General features: G+C 43.6%; 1 protein-coding gene across 2 annotated transcripts in view; it reads left to right on the top strand.

The window, feature by feature from the left end:
• RASSF3 (Ras association domain family member 3) overlaps nt 1-25,445 on the top strand; it is a 100,940-nt gene that overhangs the window by 48,764 nt on the left and 26,731 nt on the right. For both annotated transcript variants that reach the window (XM_064283927.1, XM_064283928.1), the window contains exons 2-4: nt 18,590-18,697; nt 21,389-21,626; nt 24,304-24,413. In XM_064283927.1, the coding sequence (XP_064139997.1) occupies nt 18,590-18,697; nt 21,389-21,626; nt 24,304-24,413 (456 nt within the window). The remainder of the gene's footprint in view (nt 1-18,589; nt 18,698-21,388; nt 21,627-24,303; nt 24,414-25,445) is intronic.

Raw genomic sequence — 25,445 nt, 5'->3', positions numbered from 1 at the left:
CAAACAACTGCCTCTTAATCTATGTACAGGCTCCTCATGAGCACAATTAAGTGCTCTGGAATTCCCACTCTTTGCAGTGTTATCCACAATTTGTTATGATTCACACTTTGCATAGCCAATAAAACACAGGTAAACATCTTTCTGGTATTCTGCTTTCAGCCAGGATCCATCTGACCTTAGCACTGATATCCCTCATTCCACGTCCTCTTCTGAATTTGGCTTGGATTTATGGCAGTTCCCTGTTGAGGTACTGCTGCAGCCGCTTTTGAATGATCTTCAGCAAATTTTACTTGATTGTGGTATTAATGATGTTTCTACGTTTGATTGGATCACATTTCTTGGGAATAGGCAGAAATATGGATCTCTTCCAGTTGGTTGGCCAGATAGCTGTCTTCCAAATGTCTTGGCATAGAAATTCCAGTGCTGCATCCATTTGTTGAAACATCTCAATTGGTATTCCGTCAATTCCTGGAGCCTTGTTTTTCCGCCAGTGTCTTCAGTGCAGCTTGTACTTCTTCCTTCAGTACCGTTGCTTCTTGATCATATGCTACCTCCTGAAATGATTGAACATTGACCAGTTCTTTTTGGTACAGTGACTCTTTGTATCCCTTTCATCTTCTTTTGATGCTTCCTGCATCGTTCAGTATTTTGCCTATAGAATCCTTCACTATTGCAACTCCAGGCTTGCATTTTTTCTTCAGTTCTTTCAGCTTGAGAGATGCCGAGTGTGTTCTTCCCTTTTGGTTTTCTAACTCCAGGTCTTTGCACATGTCATTGTAATACTTTGTCTTTTCGAGCTGCCCTTTGAAATCTTCAGTTCAGTTCTTTTACTTCACCATTTCTTCCATTCACTTTAGCTACTCTACATTCAAGGGAAACTTTCAGAATCTCTTCTGACATGCATTTTGGCTTTTTCTTTCTGTCCTTTTAATGACCTCTTGCTTTCTTCATGGGTGATGTCCTTGATGTCATTCCACAGCTCATCTGGTTTTTAGTATTAGTGTTCATTGCGTCAAATCTCTTCTTCAGATGGTCTCTAAATTCAGGTGGGATATACCGAAGGTCGTACTTTGGCTCTTGTGGACTTATTCTGTCCATACGTCTGTCAGTTTGTCATACTGTGGGTGCTTGTGAGTTGCTATGATGCTGGAAGCTATGCCAGTGGTATTCAAATACCAACAGGGTCACCCATGGTGGACAGGTTTCAACTGAGCTTCCAGACTGACAGACTAAGGAGAAGGACGTGGCAGTCTACTTCTTAAAAAGATTGGCCGGTGAAAATCTTAGGAATAGCAGTGGAATGTAAGATATATCATGTTTGAAAAGCACCTGGACCAGTGCTTGACTTGTCATTTTCACATAATCAATGATGCAGGTTATCATCATGCCAGCCTGTTACATAGTCCTCAACACTCGACTGTTCCCAGTCCCTTCATGTTTTCTTTCTAATCACTCTGGCTTGGAGCCTCAGAAAACCTGGTGATTGAGGGAGTTTCAGCATAGTGGGACTTGGAGGTTCACTATTTTAACCTCGATTTTGGGGGGGAGGGGCGGGAGTTGGTTTTAAGGAAGAAAAGTCATAAATTGAGAGAATTTTACACATTACATGCACCCTAGAATAGCTTGAGTTATACCTGGAATTGGTTATGTAGTCAGGAGTTGAACAATATGGCCTATCTAACCCTGGGGAATAAACGCCTTTCATTCTAAATATTCCCATTTCTTTTCATGGTCATTCTTTAAGTGCCTGTTTCAAAAGTTTTGTTTTGCGATGTGTGTTAGAAGACTATGAAAGCGTTCCTGGAGGGGAAATTAGTGACTTAGGTCAAAGAGTGAAAAAGATGAAACATTCACATTTTTGTATAAATTATCTGGCCTCAGGACTTGTAAATGTGATGAAGTCCTCCTTGGCTGAGCGTTTCCTTCTCTGCACTGGATAAAAGAGTTCCTCACGTCCTCAGGGACGCTGTTGTTTCAGGCGAGTCTCACGTGGGGATGAGGATGTAGCTCCAAGCAGGCGCATATCCTGTGTTTAATGCTGTGTGCGTTGACCTCTTTTTCTCTGTGTCTGCTACTTGCTTCCTGTCCAGATACTCAGTTTTGAATGAAGCGCGACTCTGAAGCTGTGCCTGGTTTGTCCATATGGTTGTTTCAGAACCCTAATACTAATAATAGTTCATTGGATTAAATTCCTTTTTTTCTTTCTTTCATTTCAAATCAGCCTTTTACTTTTAGCTGGTTTCCTGTCCAGAATTCCTACCTGAGTCACCGCTCTCCTTGTCCTCCCCCACAACCCCGCACAAGCCGACCCTCCCACCCCCGCCCTGGTGGGGCTGGCTTTGGCTGATGACCCTAGCACTGAGGAAAGGTGGGGTGTCAGGGCACTTCCTCCCAGCCTCTGACTTCCTGTGCACACAGCCGAGGAGGAAAACTGAGTAGAGGGGCAGGCATGTGAACCCTTAGGTTATAAAAGGCACACAAACACTCCTGGGCTACAAAGAAAATTTAAGTTGCTGTAAATTAAAACCCTCTCCCCACCAAATACTGACAGCCCAGTTTCCAGCACAGCTGAAGGGTAGCTTTTATTTATATATCGGTCAACAGATTGGGTGATGTTAAAAAAAAACAAAACAAAACTGTCTTTCCGTTGGCAATCCTTAATATAGCATTTTTTTTAGTAGTTGGAAAAGCCTTTTTGTTCCTCAGCTCACAAAGCCATATCTTTACCTAAGGGATCTCTGGTCTTGCTCTCTGTAGAAAAAAAAAAAAAAACAAAAACCCCTGTAGCTGCTTCCATATGTTGATCTCTGTAAGTGCAACTGGCTGTCAACGTTCAGGAAAATGGATGGTTTTGCCTGTGTTGGTGGTGCCTCTGTTCTCAGCGTTACAGGTGTTTATTTGGAGGTGGCTTGCCTTGTGAGCATATCAAAGCTGTGTTCAGTTATGCTGGAAACCTACTGAATTGCTTTGTGTTTGCTTTTCTTTCCGTGGCTATTTTTTTTTTTAATTAGATTTTTTTTTTTACACAAATATGCCTCACTATCAGATTTTACATTTTTCTTCCTGATTAATAAAATCATATGGACTTTGGAGGAGATTTTTGAAATTTTGGTAAAGAGAAAAAAAGTCGGGGGAGGGGAATCACCCCCAACTTCACTATCTCGATCCATAACACTGTTAGCATTTCAGCTTCTTTCCTCCCTGTCTTTACTCTGGGCACTTCTTTTTTCTTTACATAGTTTGTCATATTGGATGTAGAATTTCTATTCTGATTTTTTTTTTCCATTAAAAACTCTAGTGTAGGCTTCATGTTAACAGCTCCTACATAGTACCTCTTAATGATATGAAGGTATTTATTTAGCCATTTCCTTAATGTTAGGCATAATAGTGTTCTATGTTTTAAACCAATTCTCTGTGGTCCTGGTCAGATTTGTCGTAGTGGTGTGCCATCGAGTCGATTCGAACTCATACCGATCCTTTAGGACAGAGTAAAACTGCCCCTATAGAATCTCCAAGGCTTTCATCTTTACAGAGCGGTTGGGTTTGAACCACTGACCTTTCAGTTAGCAGCTGAGCACTTAACCACTGTGCCACCAGGGCTCCTACCCTGGCCAGATTACTAATTCTCAAATCAATTGCGGGTTAGGTTAGTATCCCATCCTCCAACATTCAGGTTGAATACTGTAGAAAACCAGCAGTGGGCAAACATGAGGGTTTAAACAAATTTTCATTGTCCCTATCCACATTCTTTCCTCCTTTCTTCCACTCTGTTGGGTTTATTGGCTTTGAATCATACAGACCTGGGTACACACTTCACTTAGACCCTCCACTAACTGTGTCCTTGGGCAAATTAACCCTCCTAAGCCTCCATTTTCTTATTTGCAAAATAGGGATAATAGTAGTACCCACTTACAGGGTTATTATAAGAATTGAGGCAGGCTGTGTAGGGTCGCTATGAGTTGGAATTGACTCGACGGCAGTGGGTTTTTTTTTTTTTTTTTGGTGAAGGGTTTGGCATGGTGTCTGGGACACGGCAGTGATGAACATTTACTGAGGGAGTTGCTGCCATCCTCCTGACTGTGCCCCGTCTCAGGGATTTGGGTTGGCTAACCCTGTCTGGACAGGTTTTGGGAGAGGGACAAGAAAGGAAAGGGAGACAGAACAGAGGAGACATAGTTGACAAGAAATAATTTTTTCCTTGTAAGTATAGAGAAAATTTAAGTGTTTTAAGCAGTACCTGAACTCTTAAAGGCAGTAGGTCTGGACTGGGACTGGCCTACCTGGCCAGCTTCAGTGAGGTAAGGTGGCAGAGATGGGCCAAAGGTGGCCAGACCTTTGGGCCTTCTTCCTGCGGGGATATGCCTCCCTGGTCTCTACAGTTCTTTCAGTGAGCTTCTGTGGGCTCATCCCAGGCCTTCTGACTCCAACCAACCTTGCGTTCCTGACATTCTCCCAATGACCCATGTGTTTCTCATTCTGGTCTACAACTAAGCTGAAAGACAAGGAAGGATTTTGGTAGAAAAGAATGTCTTTAGTAATTGCTTCAGTGAGGCTCTTTAAGGCACCAATCCACCTGATTTTATTTGAAATTGCTCTAACTTATCTTTGAATTGCTACTCCAGAGTATTTTACCTCCTTGGTAGGAAGGAGGAAGGTGATTCCTCAGAAGCAACACCTGGGGTTGCACTTCCAAGAGAAATGGCTGGTAAGGTAGGTGTTCTTGTGCCCGTGTTAAACATCTGTCAGTGTCCTGAGGATGGAGGGCTGCAGTGGGGTATCTTTCATGGTTCTTTGTTGTGTATTGCCAGTGGCAGAAGAATGAGTCCTTGCACAGTTCCAACTTCAGCCATCCCTTTTAAGGGTTATGAACAGATTTATCCAAAGAGCCATCTTGAGTGGAGGATGGGGCAGAGGGCAGAATTCAGGACGAGCGAATGGATTGAATTAATGGGAACAAGAAGAGTGATATAAAATAGTTTAACCCCTTATAGCCCTGATAGTGCAGTGGCTAATGCTTGGCTGCTAACTGAAAGGTTAGTGGTTCATACCCACCAGCCATTCCATGAAAAGAAAAATGTCTGCTTCTGTAAAGATTACAGCCTTGGAAACCCTATGGGGGCAGTTCTAGTCTGTCCTATAGGGTCGTTATGAGTCGGAATCAACTCAATGGCAGTGGGTTTGGTTTGGTTAGCCCCCTTTAGACATTGAAGTTCATCTTTTAAAAAAAAAAGATGTTTATAATTCAGACACCTGGCTTGGAGGGACTGTTGATTCTCTGTCTTCCTAGTGGTGGCCTCTCTGTATATCAGATTTTATGATAGGTAGCTATACAGATGTATTTGGGCTAGTGCATTAGTAAGGCTGCAATGAGTAGGAACTGGAGATTTATGAACCCAGGCCTTAAAAGAGTTAAGTGTGACTCTCTACCTGAACATAGAAGTTGTCATCATCTGAACTTTAACTCTGCAACCAAGTCATCAATAGCGGTATTTGTGTTGCCAGAAAACGTAGAACCCGATGCCTGATTTTATGAGGCATTGGTGTTTAGTGGTAGAATTCTCACCTTCCATGCAGGAGACCAGGTTTGATTCCTGGACACCTGTGCAAAGCTACCACCAGTCCATCAGTGGAGGCTTGCATGTAGCTATGACATTGGTTTCAGTGGAGCTTTCAGGCTAGGACATGCTAGGAAGTTGGTTTCAGTGGAGCTTTCAGGCTAGGACATGCTAGGAAGAAAAGCCTGACGATGTATGTTGGAAAATCAGCCAGTGAAAACCTTTTGGACCACAACAGTCTGATCTGCGACTGATCACAGGGATGGTGCAGGACTGTTGTGCATGGGGTTGCCATGCTGTGGGGGAGGGGGAACAACTTGATGGCAGCTAACAGCAAGAACCAAAACCAAACCTGTTGCCATCTCATGGCGACCCTATAGGGCAGAGTAGAACTGCCTCATGGGGTTCCCAAGGCTGTAAATCTTTACAGAAGCAAGACTGCCACATCTTTCTCTTGCAGAACAGCTGGTGGTGCTGGTGGGTTCGAACCTCCGACCTTCTGGTTAGCAGCCAAATGCTTAGCCATTGTGCCGGTAGGGCTCCTAACAACACGAAATTGGTTTCAAATCTCCTTTTGTTATGTGGTGGCAACTTAGACACCATATTATAACAAGCAAGGAAGAAGACACCAAGTATCTTTCAGATAAGCTTGCTTAGGATGATTTTTCTGGTCTACAGGGTGCCTTCAGCAATTTCTGGTTTTCTTGAGACTTTCTGTTCTCTGATCAAATTAGGTTTCAGTTGGCAAAGCTTGTTTGCAAGCCTCTGCCCTTGATTTTCAGATTCCTGCCCTTGCTGTTAGTGGAGCTGGAGTGGCTGGCCCGGAGGCTGCTGAGTCTCCCAGATGGGCTCCACCTGCCTCCCTTGGTTGCTGCAGCATTCCTGCGTACTTCCTGTCTGGCCCTCCTCCAAATGAGCCTGCTCAGTTCCTTTCTCTGGAACCTCCCCTGTCGCCAAAGTTCAAAGGTTTCATGACTGTGACCTTAGTAAGAGCTATCGATGGCGCTGGTTTTTTTTTTTAAAACCCTAAGTAGTGGACTTGTGGCTCCAAAGTTACAATTCTGATTGCTGTTAGCAGAAAGCTGCTGGGTGATCGTAGCACCTTGATCAGTGAGGTGTTTTGGTCTGGAATTGGAGTCATTTTGTGTCACCACTCTGTATCCTGGTGCCAGTCTTGCTTCCCTCCTGGCTTTGTAGTCATTTCTTATATTGATTTTTTTTCCGGTGAATTTTTCTAATACCCAGTGACTTAATTTGTAGGTCCTTGATTAGAGTAGTACCGTAGATAGAATCCTGGGTAGTACAAACAATTAATGCACTCGGCTGCTAACAGAAAAGTTGGAGGTTTCGAGTCCACCCAGAGGCACCTTGGAAGAAAGGCCTGGCGAACTACTTCTGAAAAATCAGCTTCTACTCTGACACACGTGGGGTTGCCTTGAGTTGGAACCGACTGGAGGGCAACTGGTTTTGTAGATGGTACAGAATATTAGAAGGGGCCAAGAGGCTCGTTAACAATCAGGGAAACTTCAGTACCTGCATTCCTTTGAAAACCAAAGAATCAGCTGCTGCTTCCATTCCAAGACCTCAGCCTGCAGGGCTGTGGCAAGAGTGCTGACTCACCTGTGGTCACGTTCTTTTTCTAGTTATTGAAGCAGGTGAGCTGGATTTGGGTGTGAACTGCTCTGAGGTCTCTAATAATCTTTCTTTGTTACCCAGCTCACCTAGAATCTGAAGAGAGTTAAACCAGTTGTGAAGTGTATCACCTTTCAGAAATGAACAGCATCTTAATTGGCCCCCTTTGAAAACATGTCAAACAGATTTCTAAGTCCCAGTGTAATATGGTACACCTCAGGGTTGGGACCTCAGGCGGGGCACTGCGGGGAGGCTGGTCCACCTCCAAGTGTGTTTTCTGGCTCCAAACAAATGAGTGGCTGTTTGACTATTGGCACGCGACCCATTTTTAAAAGTACAACCATATAGGGTATGGCGGACTGGTAACCAGGGGGTTTAAAAAGTGAGGTCATGGAAGGCCCAGATGCAACCCTTTTAATGTGTATCACAACTGCAATTAATCTTATTAACATGCTGGGCCTGTGCCCGCTTTCATTGCCCCTGGGTGTGTGAGGGTATTTAAGGGGCATGCTTTGAAGCACAGTGGTTCTTTGATGATGCAGATGGATGACAGAAGCGTGTAAAACGTTCTATCTGGTAGTATAAAGGCCTTTTGTATGTCTCTGCAAACTCATTCTGTTTTGAAAAGTAAGCAAAAAGCCTCAAGCAGAAGCAGATTGATAAGATGTGCAAAAGAGGACGGATTACGAATGCTGTCTGTGGCAGTGGGCTCTAGGACCAGCGTCAGAATCGCCGGCATAGGAATGGAGCCCCTCTCATGCCCAGCCCCTGCTAGTTTCAGCACAGAGTCCCGTGAAAGATTTAAAAACATTGTAGGTAGTTGAGAGGCAAACGTAAACACAGGAAACAGCAAACCATAGCCGTGGCTCCGAGGGTGGGGCGGCAGGTGAGGGGTGTTGTGGTTAGGACGGCCTCCTGCGTGAAGTGGCCGAGAATACGCAGGGCAGATTGGATTCTTAGAAGGGGGCTGGAATGTTCTAACTGAAGGGGCCGAGGTGAGCAGCAGGGTAGGGGGATGAACTTGGTGTTCCCAGGGGAGAGTGAAGCATGGGCTGATGGGTAAGGTGGTGCGGTGGTGGGGGGTAAGGTTAAAGGTTCGGAGAGTATAAAGGCAAAAGACAGTATACTTTGATCTCCCTATCTTTTTCTTTCTTACAAGTATGTTTTAGAGAAGGCTAGTGCAGTATTCCATCCTTATAAGGCTGCTGCTTAGTTCTATTTCTGAAGTCTGTTTTTTTTAGACCAGTACCGGTTGCTGTCTAGTCGATTCTAACTCAGAGCGACCGCATGTATGTCAGAGTAGGACTATATTCTGTAGGGTTTTCAGTGGCTGGCTTTTGGGAACTAGATCACCGGGTCTTTCTTCTGAGGCATCTCTGGGTGGGCTCCAGTCTCCAGCCTTCCATTTTTTAGAAGTCATCTAAAATACCCGCCTAGTCTCCCCTGTGCTGTTCCTGTTACCACTTAACAGGTAGCCTTGGGGATACAGAGGTGGTTTTAAAAATTGTGAAGTTCAACAGGTGTGATTTGGGTATGCTAATCCCCTAATGAATACAGAATCCACTCACTAATATTCCCTAGTGTAAGAGAAAAGAGATATCCATTTGCTCATAATGAAGGCACATTCATTACATTAGAAATCTGTTTTCTTGAGGCTCCCTTGTCTGCTTATACAGGTTTCTAAACTGCAGGACTTCTCAGAGCCTTTAGTATTCTAAGGAGCATTGGGAATCACTAAGGGTAGTTGGGAGAGGAAGAGGAGGAACAACACCTTTCTGTCCACAGAACATCATGGAGGATCAGTGTTGCACAGAACACTCTTGCTGTTCAACAGTGCTGTGTGCCTTGCCCTTGCCCTTGCCTTTGTCCCCTCCATCTGCTCCTCACTTTTCCTGCCCTAATGATGCATCTGCTGATAATGGACGATGAAGGGGCTGTTACATCCCTCCCTTCTCTTCCTTCGCCATTGGAAGCATGAACAGAGTGGTCACTTTACATGGCTGCATTAGAAGAGATGCTGCAAGCCAAATTTGGGCAAGATGAGCCCCATAACTCTCACATAAATGAAAATAAAGCCTCAGCTCTATATCCTGCCATTTAAAAATATCTCCCCATTTGCAGGGGAAAAAATCCCAAGCCTAGAGTGGCCAGGCCAGGATGAATCAGCATGCCAGGGCTGCACACCAAGATAAGCACTGAGTCCCTAGACATGCCACCCGGCAGCTTGTCAGCACAGGGCTGTGAGAACAGGGCAGCAAGCAGCATGCTGTACATTAAGGTCCAGAACAGCAGGATCCACAGCCCCAGAGAGACGCTCAGGAACACCAGTTGTCATTCTTATAGAATTAATTTTGTTTGCTTAGAACAGTTGTCTTTATACTTTAACAATTGTTTTCCTGTGAGCTTTTTCCTGCCTCACTACATGTACACCTCTGTAAAGTATGGTCTGAAGCATTGGTGGTTCGGTGGTAGAATTCTTGCCTTGCATCTGGGAGACCTGGGTTTGATCCCTGGCCAGTATACCTCATGTACAGCCACCACCCATCTGTCACTGGAGGCTTGTGTGTTGCTCTGATGCCAAGTAGGTTTCAGCAGAGCCGACAGACTAGGAACAAAGGCCTGGTGGTCTGCTTCTGAAAATCATCCAGTGAAAACCCTATGGCTCACACGGTCCCATTTGTAATCCATCACGGGCATGGTGCAGGACTGGGCAGCGTTTTGTTCTGTTGTGCGTGGGGTTGCCGTGAGTTGGGGGCCTACTTGGCAGGAGTTAACAACAATATTACAGTCTACGTTCCCACTGTCTGATACAGAACCATTATCCGTATGTGGCTATTTATGTTTAAATTATTTAAAATTAAATAAAAAAGTTCAGTTCCTTGTTCCAAGTGGCTACTACGTTGGGCAGTGCAAATCTAGACTGTATGTACACAGGTATATAACATCTCCATTAGTGGGAAAATGCTACTGGGCAGCACTGGTCTAAGTTCCTTATCTGAAAAAACTCTCTGGGCCTACTTTAATATCGTAAGAGGCTATGGTACTGAATGTGAAGAATGTAGACAGATGTTCAGTGTAAACACATGGCTGTCCCCAGCAGCTCATCTCATACACATTTGTTAGGTTGAGCAGCCTAGATCTAAGACCCCCGTAGGGCTATGCCGGATTAACTTTATGTGACCAAAACCAAACCAAACCCGTTGCTGGCAAGTCGATTCTGACTCATAGCGACCCTATAAGACAGAGTAGAACTGCTCCATGAGAATTTCCAGGGAGCGCCTGGTGGATTCGAACTGCTGACCTTTTGGTTAGCAGCTGTAGCACTTAACCACCGTGCCACCAGGGTTTAGGAGCACCTAATTTAATCTGTTGAAAATTTCTTTGGAGCCCCCATACTGCTGCTTTTCTAGCTTCTAGAAATCTCTGGCTTACTTAATACCATGCTTGAGTGCAGACCTGCTCTGGTTTGCTAACAGACCTCTCCCTGATAGTGATTGAAAGATTTCCCCAGAGAAGGTTTTTCTGTTTCAGGCAGGTCCACGGTGTTTGATGTCTTTGCTGGAACAGAACCTGGAAACATCTAAAGGAGTCAGTGCCTGGAACTGATTGACCTCACGCTGTCCCTGAATTCCGCTTGCGCAGGGACCCACTGCTCTAAGGAATGTGTGATCTTAGGTACCAAGGTGCTGATGCTGTATTCTGTATGCAGTACAAGGCTGGGACCTGTTCTCTGTGTATTGTACTGGGTACCCCAGCCTGTTTCCAGAGCTAGAGATGAGGTAAAAAAAAAAAAGGTACATTCATGGAATCTAGCCTTACTTGGAGAAAGTACCTGTTGGCCTGGTCAGTTTACCCCTCACCAACACAGGCTGGACCCCAATCCTGGCCAGGTGTCAAAGGAGCTTTGCATGAGAGTTGTGGGATTCCTCCCAGAGAAAAGAGGGCGATGACACCATTTACTCAGTGTCTGTATCATACTCCTGGTGTCAGGCACTGTGCATATATTTTACCTATGCTATGTGCATTATTTTTTTGGAAAAAGGGTACATAGTTTTATTTCTTAAGGAGGTCTGTGAGACAAAAAAAAAGGGGGAGGTGGAATGGGGAGTAAAGATTAACTAGACTATCAGCCAATAAAAGGTAGGAAGGCAGGGACTACAATAGTGTCTCCTAGCTTTAAGAACTTGGCATAGAGCCTAGCACCAGTAGGCACTCAATAAATAGTTGTTGAGTAATGGGTTGTATTATATTTTTATAACAGTCCTATAAAGTAGGTATTGCTTTGCACATTTTACAGAGGTGAGAAAACTGAGGCTCAGGTTAAATAGCTTGCCTCTGGTCACATAGCTATAAAGTGTCAGAGCTGTGATTCAGACCTCACAGTGTGTCCATACCATAGCCCACGTGCCTCCACTAGGCTAACATAGAGGAGAGGGTCTACGGGTAAACTCTTCTTCTCCCTCTTTCCAATAATTGCTTTATTTTTAGTTGTTTGGTTTTGTCTTTTAATTTTTTATTTGGATATAATTGCCAAATTACTGAAAAGTTGCAGGAATAGTCCAAAAACGTCTCTGACCCTTTACCCAGATTGTTGTTATGTGCTGTAGAGTCTATTCCAATTCATGGTGACCCTATAGGACAGAGTAGAACTGCCCCACAGGGTTTCCTACGCTGTAGTCTTCACAGGAGCAGATTGTCAGGTCTTTTCTCCCAAGGAGTGGCTGGTGGGTTCGAGCCACTGACCTTCGGGTTAGCAGCCGAACACTTAACCATTGTGCCACCAGGGCTCCCTTTACCCAGATTGGTATGGGTATTTTCTTGGAAAGTCTGGTTTGTATCGGATTGGTCCATGCTCCTTCAGCACAGTCTGGACCACACTACATAAGGACTCCTGTATCTCTGTGAGGCAGGGCGTGTCCCTATGAGAAAAGACTAAAAACACACACAAAAAAACTGTGATGTGACCCCACCCAGGAACTGCAGCTAACCCAAGAGCAACTCTCAGAGGGCTTGCTGGGTGAATATAGGAGAAAGAGTCCAGGGTTTATAATTGTGCTGGAAAGAACTCTCCCTCTGAGAAGTTTGAGGGTGTGGGGAATATAAAATGAAAGTGACTTATAAAAAGATGACTTGTACAGTAGCGCACCAAACGGACACTTTGAGGTGCAGCATCACACCCTTACCATCTGCCAAGAACAATACCCCATGTATTATTCACGGGCTGCCGCACCCCATGCCATTTCCTCTCTCACCATCGCAATTAAAGATTCATGTTTATATGTTTTATCTTTTCCACAACCACCACACTGTTTTGTTTTAAACCTCTCTTTGCTTTTCACCCTTTCCACCTGTTGTCTCTGCTGCTCCCGTTCTGTGTCCTATTCTCTCCCTCCTTCAGTTAATACAGCTATGTTCCCAAAGGCTATAGTTCCCGTGTGAGGAGAGTGGTGGTTCAGTGATAGAATTCTCACCTTCAGTGTGGGAGACGTGGGTTCGATTCCTGGCTTTGCACCTATGCACAGCTGCTGCTGTCATTGGAGGCTTGTGTCTTGCTATGATGTGAACAGGTTTCAGTGGAGCTTCCAGACTAAGAAGAAAGGCCTGGTGATCTCCTTCTGAGAACCAGCCAGTGAAAACCCTATGAATCATAATGGTCTGATCTGCAACCAGTCATGGGGTTGGTGCAGAACTGGGCACCATTTCATTCAGTTGTATATCATGGGATCACCATGAGTTGGGGGCCTGACTCCACATTATCTAACAACAAATAGTTTCCATTATTATTCGGTGTATTTTGAGGAAGGGCCGGAGGATTCTTCCCTATGTGAGAGAAAAGGGGATGGTCTTTTTTACAGGGCTAACCTACTTGGAAATTTTCCAAACAAAACGTCTCTATCCAGCCCTGACACAATACGAAACCAGTGTTCTCTGCCTTAGGGCCTGCGCTTGTGACGTCTGTGCCTTCTCACCCTGCTGCCAGACCCCTCACTGAGAGAAACGGTGCTTAGTTATCTTTTTCATTTTTTAAAAAATAATTTTTACTGTGCTTTAAGTGAAAGTTTACAAATCAAGTCAGTCTCTCACACAAAAACCCATATATACCTTGCTACACACTCCCAGTTACTCTCCCTCCCCCTAATGAGACAGCCTGCTCTCTCCCTGCACTCTTCTCTTTTTGTGTCCATTTCGCCAGCTCCTAACCCCCTCCACCCTCTCATCTCCCCTCCAGGCAACATAGTCTCAAGTGTCCAAGAAGCTCACTCCTCACCAGCATCCCTCCCCAACCCATTGTCCAGTCCAATCCCTGTCTGCAGAGTTGGCTTTGGGAATAGTTCCTGTCCTGGGCCAACAGAAGGGCTGGGGGCCATGACCACCGGGGTCCTTCTAGTCTCAGTCAGACCATTAAGTTTGGTCTTTTTATGAGAATTTGGGGCCATCCCACTGCTCTCCTGCTCCCTCAGGGTTTCTCTGTTGTGTTCCCTGTCAGGGCAGTCATCGGTTGTGGCCGGGCACCATCTAGTTCTTCTGGTCTTAGGCCGATGTAGTCTCTGGTTTACGTGGCCCTTTCTGTCTCTTGGGCTTGTAATCACCTTGCATCCTTGGTGTTCTTCATTCTCCTTTGATTCAGGTGGATTGAGACCAATTGATGCATCTTAGATGGCTGCTTGCTAGCGTTTAAGACCCCAGACGCTACTCTTCAAAGTGGGATGCAGAATGTTTTCTTAATAGAGTTTAATATGCCAATTGATTTAGATGTCCCCTGAAACCATGGTCCCCAGACCCCTGCCCCTGCTACGCTGGCCTTCAAAGCATTCAGTTTATCCAGGAAACTTCTTTGCTTTTGGTTTAGTCCAATTGTGCTGACCTCCCTGTATTGTGTGCTATCTTTCCCTTCACCTAAAGTAGTTCTTAGCTACTATCTAATTAGTGAATGCCCCTCTCCCACCCTCCCTCCCTCCCTCCCTGCCCCCTCTCGTAACCACAAAAGAATGTTTTCTTCTTAGTTTAAACTATTTCTCAAGTTCTTATAATAGTGGTCTTATACAATATTTGTCCTTTTGCATTAGTTATCATTTTTGAAGTGTTCTCTTTTTTTCTCCGTCATTCTTCTCTCATACTCAACCTATGCTAGACTGTAAGCACCAGGAGGGTGGGGAAATGTCTGCCTTGTTAAGTCTCATATCCCAGGCTTGGGCAAGTGCCTGGCATGCAGCAGAAACTTGGCAAATATTTGTTGAATGACCAGGCCATGGTCTGTGGCCTTGGTGTATGATTGCTAATTAGTTGACTTAAAAAAATACAGGATCATAGCCCTTTAGGTTTTAACTGATCTCTGGAATTTATTTCTCATTTGATTTTTAATAAGGAGATGTTTAGCCTGGAAGGGATTTTTGTAGATTCTTGGCTCCATCTCTTTTCTGTTATTGCTCCCTGCAGTTTCCTTGGGTTTTAATCTGAGAAACCCTGTTGCTATCAAGTTGATTCTGACTCATAGTGACCCTATAGGACAGAGTAGAATTGCCCCATAGGGCTTCCAAGGAGCAGGTGGTGAATTTGAACTGCCGACCTTTTGGATAGCAGCCGAGCTCTTAACCACTGTGCCATTTCTCAGTCACTTAACATGTGAGTGATCTGGGGAAGATTTCTCCTCCTAGACCAGCTTGCTTTTTTGATTTTTCCCCAAAGCCTCTGGGACTGTTGCCTTTGGCCTGCTGATGTGAGGGAGCGTAAGGATGGTGTTAAGTCTGATAGGTAGACTCATGGTGACGTATGTCAACAGAACAAAATGTCTGGTCCTGCATTCTCAGGATTGCTGCCATGTTCGAGTCCCTCATTGTGGCTGTTGTGCCCATCCATCTCACCCAGGGTCTCCTTTACCTTTGTTGGCCCTCTCCTTCCCTTACGATGGTGTGTCCAAAGCAAGCAAGTTGGACGGTGTTCTGTTGTGTGATCTATAAGGTTTTCATTGGCTAATTTTTGAAAGTAGATTTCCAGGCCTTTCTTCCTAGTCTGGGAGCTCTGCTGAAACCTGTCCACCACGGGTCACCCTGCTGGCACTTGAAATACTGGTGGCATAGCTTCCAATGTCATAGCAACATGCAAGCCACCACAGTATAACAAACTGGTTGGCTGTATAACCCACTAGAATATATATATATATATATATATATATATATATATATATATATATATATATATGCTATTATATACATGGAAACCCTGGTGGTGGTGTGGTTAAGAGCTACGTCTGCTAACCAAAACGTCAACAGATGGAATCCACCAGGCGCTCCTTGGAAACTCTATGGGGCAGTTCTCCTCTGTCCTGTATAGGGCTGCTATGAAATCAGCTCTGTGACAATTGGTTTATTGTACACATGCAACCAGTCATTTTATGGGTGTTTAATGATGAGCCTTTGGTTTCTTTGATTCCCCAAATAGAACGGTCTTGCCCCATCGGTCACAACAGTGAAAGCAGCCTCAGATCTTTGCAATCAGATCCTATTGGACCAGGAAGCACCTTACAGATGATCTTCCTTAGTCCCTTCATGTGGCAGAAAATGTGGAAAGGTTATAAGCCCCAGGGCATGGGCTAACAGTGATAGACTAGAGCCCAGGTCTTGCTGGAATGATAATTCTTTCAAGTGCTTTTGCCTTGCCACCTTCTCCTCCCACATCTGTGAAATTCTGAGTTTCTTATTGTGGATGTTTTAGTATATGCTTTAATAGGCTTTGGACAGTTAGTACTTAAAAATGAGTGTAGAAACAAAGACGACCTTGTTTTCTTCTTTTGTTATGGCTGCTAGCTAGCTAATTGTGGATTAGACAGAGCAGGGCAAGCAGAGAGAGGTAGTGTATGTTTTAAGTTTCTTTGAAAATAGTCATTGAAGCTTCTGACAAGTTATTTTAATCCACAGCCTTTTCTTTCGTTCTTTAACCAGTGACACCAAATCTAAGATTCTCTGGGGTTTTGCACTGGCAGATAGAATGCTCCCAAGGACTCTGAGGCCTGCCCTGAAGCTAGGGAATGAACATACTGTCTTGTGCTGATACCGCTCCAAACAAACCAAACCCACTGCTGTCCAGTGGATTCTGACTCACAGCGACCCTATACGACAGAGTAGAGCTGCCCCATAGGGTTTCCAAGGCTGTAAGCTTTATGGAAACAGACTGCCACATCTTTCCCCTGTGGAGTGGCTGATGGATTCGAACAACTGACCTTTTAGTTAGCAGCCAAGAGAGGGCTTAGCCCCTGCGCACTAGAGCTCCCTGATATCTCTCCAGGATTACTTTATCAATTGACCTGTCAGACTTCACCAGGACAGTGGAGTAAAAAGTTACTGAGATAACTTATAATCAGCACACCCTTTTCAGGGTCTAAAAGCAATGTACTTGAGACTTGGAAGATCAAGAACTGTTTTATACTCTATAAGGTGTTCTTGCAAGTTCTGTTGTAGCCACTCCGTGTGTATTTGTCACACCAGCCCGGTGAGCAGTGGGAGCAAATCCTTGCTTGAATGATAATCAGGTGTGAGGGTGGCAAGATGAGATGGCTGGAAGAGGAACACAGCAAGGTTTTATTGGGGGCAGGAGGACATAAATCATCACATTTTAATTGCTCTTCCTCTCTTGGTCTTGAAGATATTTGGGACTCTTCCTCTTCTTTTCTGAGTTGCTTCTGAGGTTTGAATCTGATTATGCAGCCTTTCTTTATCTAAGTTTTCAAAACAGTCACACCCAGAACTTTGGGGGCCTGACTGATTTAGTGGAAAGAACACAGAGGACCTGGATTAAAATGGAGTTTGGCGCTTTAACTAGTTGTGTTGCCCTTGGAGAAGACATTTGACTCCTGTAAGGCTCAGAATTCTTACCTGTAAAGTGGGGATGCTGATTTTGGGGAGGGTAAATGGGAGGTCCTGTGTGGCAGTACTTAGAGGTCTCAGCTAGTTAGGGTTGGTGGGCTTTGGGATCAGAGTGCCCCTAAGTTCCATTAACTTCCACTTAACAGTTAAGTTTCTTTTGGCAGGTTAATTTACTTAGAACTTGATCTCTTCATCTGGAAACTGGGAGTAATAATACCTATTTGTTTAGGTTGTTGGGAGAATTAAACTCGATACAGGGCAGATGCCTGGTATACTTGGCTTTGTCAGGGTCACAAAACATGCCAGTTTGGCTGGTGGTGATCCCGTATTGGCCATAGCATGTTATGGACAGGGTGAGCTCTAGATAATAGATCATTAGTGAATTCTTCACAGTGATAAGAAGAGCATTTAGCAAATACCTTCTTGACTCTCCACCCAGACTGCCCGGGATATAAGTGTGTGGAGGCGGGAGGCGGGAGGCGGGGAGGTCTGAGTACTTGGGTTTTCACAAGGAGGTTTGTTTGGAAGATAAATTACCTCCTACCTCCTGGTAGTTTGATGGGTCAATAATAGTTCCAATTAATATTTATTAACTACCATACAATGGGGTTGCTATGAGTCAGAATTGACTCAAGAGCAATGGGTTTGGCTTGTTTTTGTACCATACTTCTAAGGTCCCTGGGTGGTTCATATAGTTTGCACTTGGTTAGTAACCAAAAGGCTGGTGGTTTGAATCCACTCAGCTGTACCGTGGAAGAAAGGCCTGGTGATCTACTTCCATAAGATTGTTGTTGTTAGAGTCAGTTCTGACTGGTGGTGACTCCATGTATGCAGAGAAGAACTGCTCCACAGAGTTTTTCACGGTTGTGACCTTTCAGAAGCCGATCACCAGACTTGTCTTTCGAGGAGCCTCTGAGTGGGTTTGAACCACCAACTTTTGGTTGGTAGTTGAGTGCTTAATCATTTGCACCACTCAGGGAACCCATTCTTAAGATTACAGCCATTGAAAACCCTATGGAGTACAGTTCTACTCTGATACACATGGGATCACCATGAGTCGGAATTGACTCGACAGCAATGGTTTTTTTTTAACCATACTTTTTGCTGATAAATATTGTAAAGCTAAAAGACCATCAAGTTAATAGAGAAAACCTTTGGTATATATCTAAATATTGTTTAAAACAGAAATGGCCACCTGAGCCAGGTATTCTGAGGGAATGATGTTTTTGCAGAAGGGAAATTAAGCAAGACAGTTTTTCAAAATGATATTTAATGAAGTGTTGCTTTTAGTTGCTGACATATTAATTTTATTTGATATATTCCCCAGGAAGACTGTAATCCCAAAAGAAAATGAACTATAATTTGTGGGTGAGCTTGGAGAGTTGGAAGGAGAGGAGAGTGTGTGTGTCTGTATGTGTGTTTCAACGTAAAATACACCACCAGGGTGGTTCTTGTGTGAAATGTAAAAAGAACCTTGGTTTATCTGCATTTTTTTTTTTTTCTATGATTGCTCATGTGTGGCATGACTTGTTTTTCTTCTAGGATGTGGAGAAAGAGAAGGAAACCCACAATTACCTCAGCAAAGAGGAAATCAAAGAGAAGGTTCATAAATACAATTTAGCAGTCACAGACAAATTGAAGATGACCTTGGTAAGCGCTCAAAAAAACATTCCTGTTTAGGTTGACACTTGTTAAAAGACAAATGTAAGTTGCTGGTATGATAGCTTAATAATTTTTAAATCTCTAAATAACATTTACAGAGGTTTAATGGTCATGGTATGCCAAACAGGAAAATGGAATGTTTCTGCATCTTTCAAATTAAATCTGGATTTAGAAATACCTTATTCTCAAAATCATTTGCTGGGTTGGCTTTAAAAAAAGGAAACACTTCTTAAAAATTGATTTAGAAAAAAAATTGAGATTCCCCCTCCAAAGATTTTTAACATTGAATGTAACCAGTGCTTATTTAGCATGCAGGTAGGTGTACACACATTCGTACATAATGTATGCACATATGTGTACATATAGTAACTCAGATTTTAACAAGACCTCAGACAGATTTTAGCGTGTGTAAATAAATTTGAAAGTGTTACGAAAAGGATTTTGTGCCCATGGATTACGGTATAACTGAGCTGGGATTTTTCTCAGCTGGTTGTCAGTGTAAGCTGAAAAAAAAAAAAAAAATTTTTTTTTAAAAATTTATTTTCAAGCTGAGGCATGTAATATTCAGCCTCCTACCCATTTGTTGTTACAGGTTTCTACATCATTCTACCACACTGTTTGAAGCACAGTGGGGAGTGAAGGTGTAGGAGGGAGAAAGGGACAGGACAGGACTTAGGGACAATGAAACAAGAGCTAACAACAAAGATAAGAGTATTCATGTTACCCTGAACTGAGCTGAGCCTGTGCCTCGCCCGCCCACTTGGTGACCTTCCACATGGTGCCTGCCATCTCTTGGTGCCAGTTTCCAGGGCTCTCGGACCCCTGCCGCTCAGTCTGTTGTCTGTGAACTGACACAGTTCAGCAAAGGACAAGGTGACCCGTTTAAAACAGGCTCCACTGAATTCTGTGACCCTTAGGAAAGGGGCTTTTAAATATAAGCCCCTGTGGTAAAGGATCTCTCTCCTTTTCCCAGGGGGACTCCACCAAGGATGGGGATGGGGTCGGATAATTCCAAGATTATTCTTCATTATTCCACCGGTGATATTTCTTCTTTTTTCAGATACATTTTTAATCAAAGGAGAAAAATTCCCCTTGCCATATTCCCCCCCCCATAGAGATTAAAACAGACACAAGTTTCCACATGGTTTCATACACAGAACTTTGAAGTACTGTACCATACTTTCTATAAGAATTAACAAGTGAATTAGTATTTTAAGTGGTCTTAAGGAAAAGAAAATAATGGACCACAAAAAGGTTTTTAATATTTTACTTGAACTGTGTCATTTATAACACCTGAGGATTTGTTTTAATAAAGCATTACAATCTTTGTTTTCTAAATATACTGAATTAAAAAAAAAAAGTGAAAACAAGACCAGTTATTACTACTTTTGGCAATTCACAAAATTGTAGCTCTACCATAAATTAGGACAAGTGCTTATAATATCTGTAGTTCACATTGTAGCTAGAATTTGTTTTAAAAATGTTGCTTGAGATGCCTGAAATACATCATTATGTGTCCCATGTGATAGGGAATAAATGCCATGTAAAAGCGGGGTAAGCAGAATTTGTACCTAGTACATACCATAATAGCCACTTGGACTGAAAATAACTTTATTTTTTATTGGCTTTAGGTGAAAGTTTACATAGCAAATTAATTTTTCAGTCAATGATTCTTGCAGATTGTTTCATGACCTTGGTTGCGGTCTCCACAATGTGTCAGCACTCTCCCTATAACCTGTTTTCTTATTGTCAACTCATTGTTTACTTAGGCATTTCAGTCTTGTGACCTTCCTTTTTTGTGTAATAGTTATTAGTTGAGGATGATGTTTCCTTTGAGCCTTTAGCCTAGGCATACTCCCCAAGCCCCAGTAAGCATTGTGGTTTGGCTAGCATTGGTTCCCAGGGAGCTGGACACTCACAACTGAGCCCTGACCTTTCACGTGTAGCTGAGGAGGCAGGAGCGATCAGGGGGCAGAATTCATTGGCCACACCATCAGAAGGAGCCTTCAGTCACCACATTGCCCTTCAGACCTTGCCTCTGGAAGCATTTGGCTAGGGTGTGTTATTCTCCCTGTTAGGTCATTGCTTCAGAGGAAATGGCCAATGAAGTTCTGCCACCAAGCTGTAAAAGAAAAGGACAAGGGAAAGACTATTTCAGTTTCCTGTTGTCTTGATAAGCCCTGTACTGGATTGAATTGTGTCCCTCCAAAATATGTGTTGGAACCCTGACCCCTATACCTGTGGATGCAGTCCCATTTGGGAGTAGGGTTATCTTTGTTATGTTAATGAGGCTGTATCAGTGTAGGGTATGTCTTAAACCTAATCACTTGAAATATAAAAACAGCTGATTAGATACAGAGAGAAGCAAGGAGGCACAAATGGGGGAAGGATAGATGCCACATGGAGATTGCCAAGGAACCTAGGAACACAGAGGCTAGAGAGGCTCAGAGACAAAGGTTTTGCCCAGAGCAGACAGAGAGCCTTCCTCTAGAGCTGGTGCCCAGAGTTCAGACTTTTAGCCTTCTAAACTTGTGAGAGAACAAATTCCTGTTAAATTTCGTTGAAGCCACCCACTCGTGGTATTTCTGTTACAGCAGCACTAGGAAACTAAGACACACTCCCTTTCCCTAAAATGCCACTGTCAACCCACCTAAGCCTGTGCTTTTCTTCCCCCTTCAGAATTCAAATGGGATTTACACTGGCTTCATTAAAGTACAGATGGAACTCTGCAGACCTCCACAGACTTCTCAGAATTCTGGAAAACTCGCTTCCAGTAGCAACGGCTGTATGAATACACTTCATATCAGCAGCACAAACACTGTTGGGGAAGTGATTGAGGCCCTGCTCAAAAAGTTCCTCGTGACTGATAGCCCTGCCAAGTTTGCACTTTATAAGCGTTGCCACAGGGAAGATCAAGGTACTTGGCCATGCTTAAAATGAACGTGGTCTCTGCTTTTGTTTCTGTCTTTTGTCCTCTTTAGCAGGAGGAAGACTTATGGGTGTGTCTGTGTGAATTATGTCAGAGCCTGGGGCACAGATCCCGTAGGCCTTTGTGATGGGGCCTGCACTTAATGTTTCCTGAGTGGGAGATTGTGGGTATCCACGTGTGATGGGTGTTTAGGGAAGGCTTTGTGATGTGCACATGGGGGTGGCTTTGGGTTTTTTTTTGGGGGGGGGGGATGGGGGTAGCTTTGATTTTCATGCTCGGTAAAGAAAAAATGAATGCCTCTGTGTCTGAAGTTTTGAATAGCACATTCCACATTTGATTTGTGTCTGAACACAGTGGTGTGGTAGCCTTGAGCTCTGTGAGACCTTGGGGATGGGGAGAGAGACACGGGTGTATTACAGCACATTTCAGACTTAACTGCTGTAAATGGCACAGCTCTGGGTTCTTCTTTTTCCTCAGCTTGTCTCGCTTGGTATTACACCGGGACGTTTTGGCACTCTGCCCCCCAGAGGCACCTAAAGTGGGCAAATAACATTGTGATCTGGGGTCTGTCTGAACTTAACACTTAGATTCAGTGGATAGAAAGAGACTATTAAATTACTGCATGATACTGAATAAGATATTCCAGGTCAAGCAGTTAGGCGGAAATTGATACCAATGGTGCACAAGAGTGATTTAGTTATTCCCTAAGTGCCAATTTGAAAATGGTGTATATGTGTGAGAAGTAAGCTATTTAAGTCTTGTCTGGCTTTTCTGGATAAAGTCTAAAGCAGCTATTGAAGAAAACATACTAACCTCGACATGATAGGACTGTCCTCTGGTTGCACAGGAATGAAACCCAGCAAGTTGCAGAGCTGGCAAACATTGATTGAACACATACCATAGGGTGTTGTTGGGTGCCGTGGAGTTGATTCCAGAATACAAAGATGAAGAAGCCAGGGTTCCTATCCGCAAGAAGCTACAGGCTTAGCTGCATGGGGAAGTTTGTATTTACAGGGAAATCTGCACCTACATTTAAGATGAACTTGTGCTGGAGATGTGTATGTGTTTGTATCTGGAAATACCAAAATAATGTAGGTGGGCTCGGGTAGCATTTTCATCTTGCTAGCTTCTTTGCCTGCTTACTTGGACTTCAGCTGCACAGTCTGACAGTAAGAGCATCTTGTTGAAATATTACCCTCGTGGCTGGCAAAGCTTTCAATACCACAGGCAGGGTCCGTACCCTACATGTGTATGGATAGCAGGGGACGTGTATAGCTGTGCTTGAAGCCACCAGAGCTTGTGTTCTGATTGCTTAGTGTGAGGATGCTAATTCTAAATATTAATCTGTAGAGAGATTTGCTCCTAGAGCTCTGACTTCATGTTTTTCGATGGTATCTTTTTACTGTCATTAAAGGACCTACAGAGTTGTTTCTTATCTTGCTTTCTAAAAGGAGGAGCAGAACTAATTATAGGTGTATTTTGGGACTAAGCTGGTTCTTGTCGAGTCAACTCTTAACTCATGATGACCCCATGTGTGTCAGAGTAGAATGGCTCCATCAGGTTTTCAGTGGCTGAATTTTTTTGGAAGTAGGTTGCCAGGCCTTTCTTCTGAGGTGCCTCTGGGTAGACTCGAACCTTTAAACTTTCAGCTAGCAGCTGAGTGTATTAACTGTTTGCACCACCCAGGGACTCCATTTTGAATAGGACTACTACCCATTTAAAAGGAGCCCTGGTGGCACACTGGTTAAAGCACTCGGCTCCCAACTAAAAGGTCGTCGGTTCGAACTCAACCATCGGCTGTGCAGGAGAAAGATGTGGCAGTCTGCTTCCGTAAAGATTTACATCCTTGGAAACCCTATGTGGCAGCTCTGCTGTGTCCTATAGGGTTGCTATGAGTTGGAATCAACTCGACAGTGGTGGGTTTTTTTTTTCTTTAAATATAAATATCCATTTAAAATTATTCTTGAAAACTACTTTATTAATCACAGCACAGTTTATATTATTAAAAAAAAAAATTAGGTAGGTAGAAAAGAAAAAGTATAGATTTCATTCGACCATGGGCTACTGGTAATAAGATGAGGAGGATGGCGACTCAGAGGCTGGGATAATATGAATTGTTACCTTTATCTGAGGGGCCCTAGTGGCACAATGGTTAAGTGCTCTGCCGCCAATGGAAAGGTTGGCAGTTCAAATCCACCAGTGGGAGGAAGGACCTAGCGATCTGGTTCCGTAAAGATTAAAAACCCAAACCTACTGCCGTGGAGTGGATCTGACTCATAGGGACTTTATAGGATGGAGTAGAACTGCCCTTTAGGGTTTCTATGGCTGTAAATCTTTGCAGAAGCAGACTGCCACATCCTTCTCCAGCAGAGCAGCTGGTAAGTTCGGACCACCGACCTTGGGGTTAGCAGCCCAGCGTTTTTACCACTGGGCCACCAGGGGTCGTTATGAGTCAGAATTGACTCCATGGCTACGTGTCCCATAAAGATTACAACCTAGAGAGCCCTACGGGGCAGTTCTGTTCTGCCACATGGGGTCGTTAGGAGTCGGAGTTGACTCATGATGCGACACACCACCACCGTTATGTGGAGGAAGGGGTAGTAAAGGGGGGTGATTTAGGGAGTGATCAGATACTCTCTAACACTCTGCTTGTTTTCTTATTCAGTCTACGCCTGCAAGCTCTCAGACCGGGAACATCCGCTCTACTTGCGTTTGGTAGCCGGGCCCAGAACAGATACCCTTAGTTTTGTTCTTCGTGAGCATGAAATTGGAGAGGTGAGTGAGGGTTCATTATTGCCTTCAAATATACAGAAAGCTGACCCCATTTTATTGCTCTACTCTAAAAAAAAAAAAAATAAATAAATAAAAAAATTTTTTTCTAGTGATGTCACCACTCACTTAGGGTGGGGGCTAGGGGGAGTCAGTGTCTGTCTGCCTGTCTATATGTATCGTGGGGAAGTAGTCCAGTAGAGGAAAGCTTTCTGTGTGTTTTTGAATTGTCAGAAATGAGCCTACAGTTAGTCTACAGTATAATTCTTTTACAGCGTCATCCTGGTCTGTAATTTCCGTAGGTGGGAAGCAGTCAAGTTTGCAAATGATCTCCACCGAAGAGAAAGAGTCATTTTCACCCCATCCACCTCCAAATTACTCTAATCCAGCTGAACTTTTAAAGTTGACACCCTCCATATGTTTGCTACTTAAAAAAGTCTCTAAGTTAATTTGTTCTAAAGGGAAATAAAAGGAAATTCAATCTCTTTACCAGGAAAGAGACGCTTTCTACAATCTTTTTTTTACCCCCCGACCCAGTCAAATGATTAAGAAATTATGTTTGCATATGTATCATTTGCTGTTTTCTCTCCAGGGAGGATTGTATTTAGGCCAATTCGGCTGAAGGAAAAAGCACTTTAGACTGTCCTAGATCAGTTATGAACTTTAAATGACACTTGAGCAAATCTCTCAACCAGTTTGCTGCCTGGAACAGGAAATGGTATGAACTGCTCATGTTGAACAATTCTCAATGCAGTGGGCATAGGGCTGCTAGGTTAAAAGTTAGGTAACCAGGACTCTTTCTGCAATTCCTCTTGCTAGATTAGGGGGTAAATCTTCCAACCTCTTAGTTCTCAGTTTTAAAATCTGTACAGTAAGACTAAAGTCTCTAAAAGGTGGTTTAGAGTCACAAATGTGAAATGTATGCAAATTTGCTTTGTAAATAGTAAATTTGTATGTAAGTGTAAATTAGAACTTAAGCAGTTTTAGGAAGATTTTTTTTTTTTTTTAATTGCACTTTAGATGAAGGTTTACAGAACA

Source organism: Loxodonta africana, chromosome 4 (assembly GCF_030014295.1).
Source record: "Loxodonta africana isolate mLoxAfr1 chromosome 4, mLoxAfr1.hap2, whole genome shotgun sequence".
In the NCBI taxonomy this organism is placed as follows: domain Eukaryota; kingdom Metazoa; phylum Chordata; class Mammalia; order Proboscidea; family Elephantidae; genus Loxodonta; species Loxodonta africana.
Note: the sequence above shows the minus strand (reverse complement) of the source record. Positions and strands in the feature narration are given on the sequence as shown.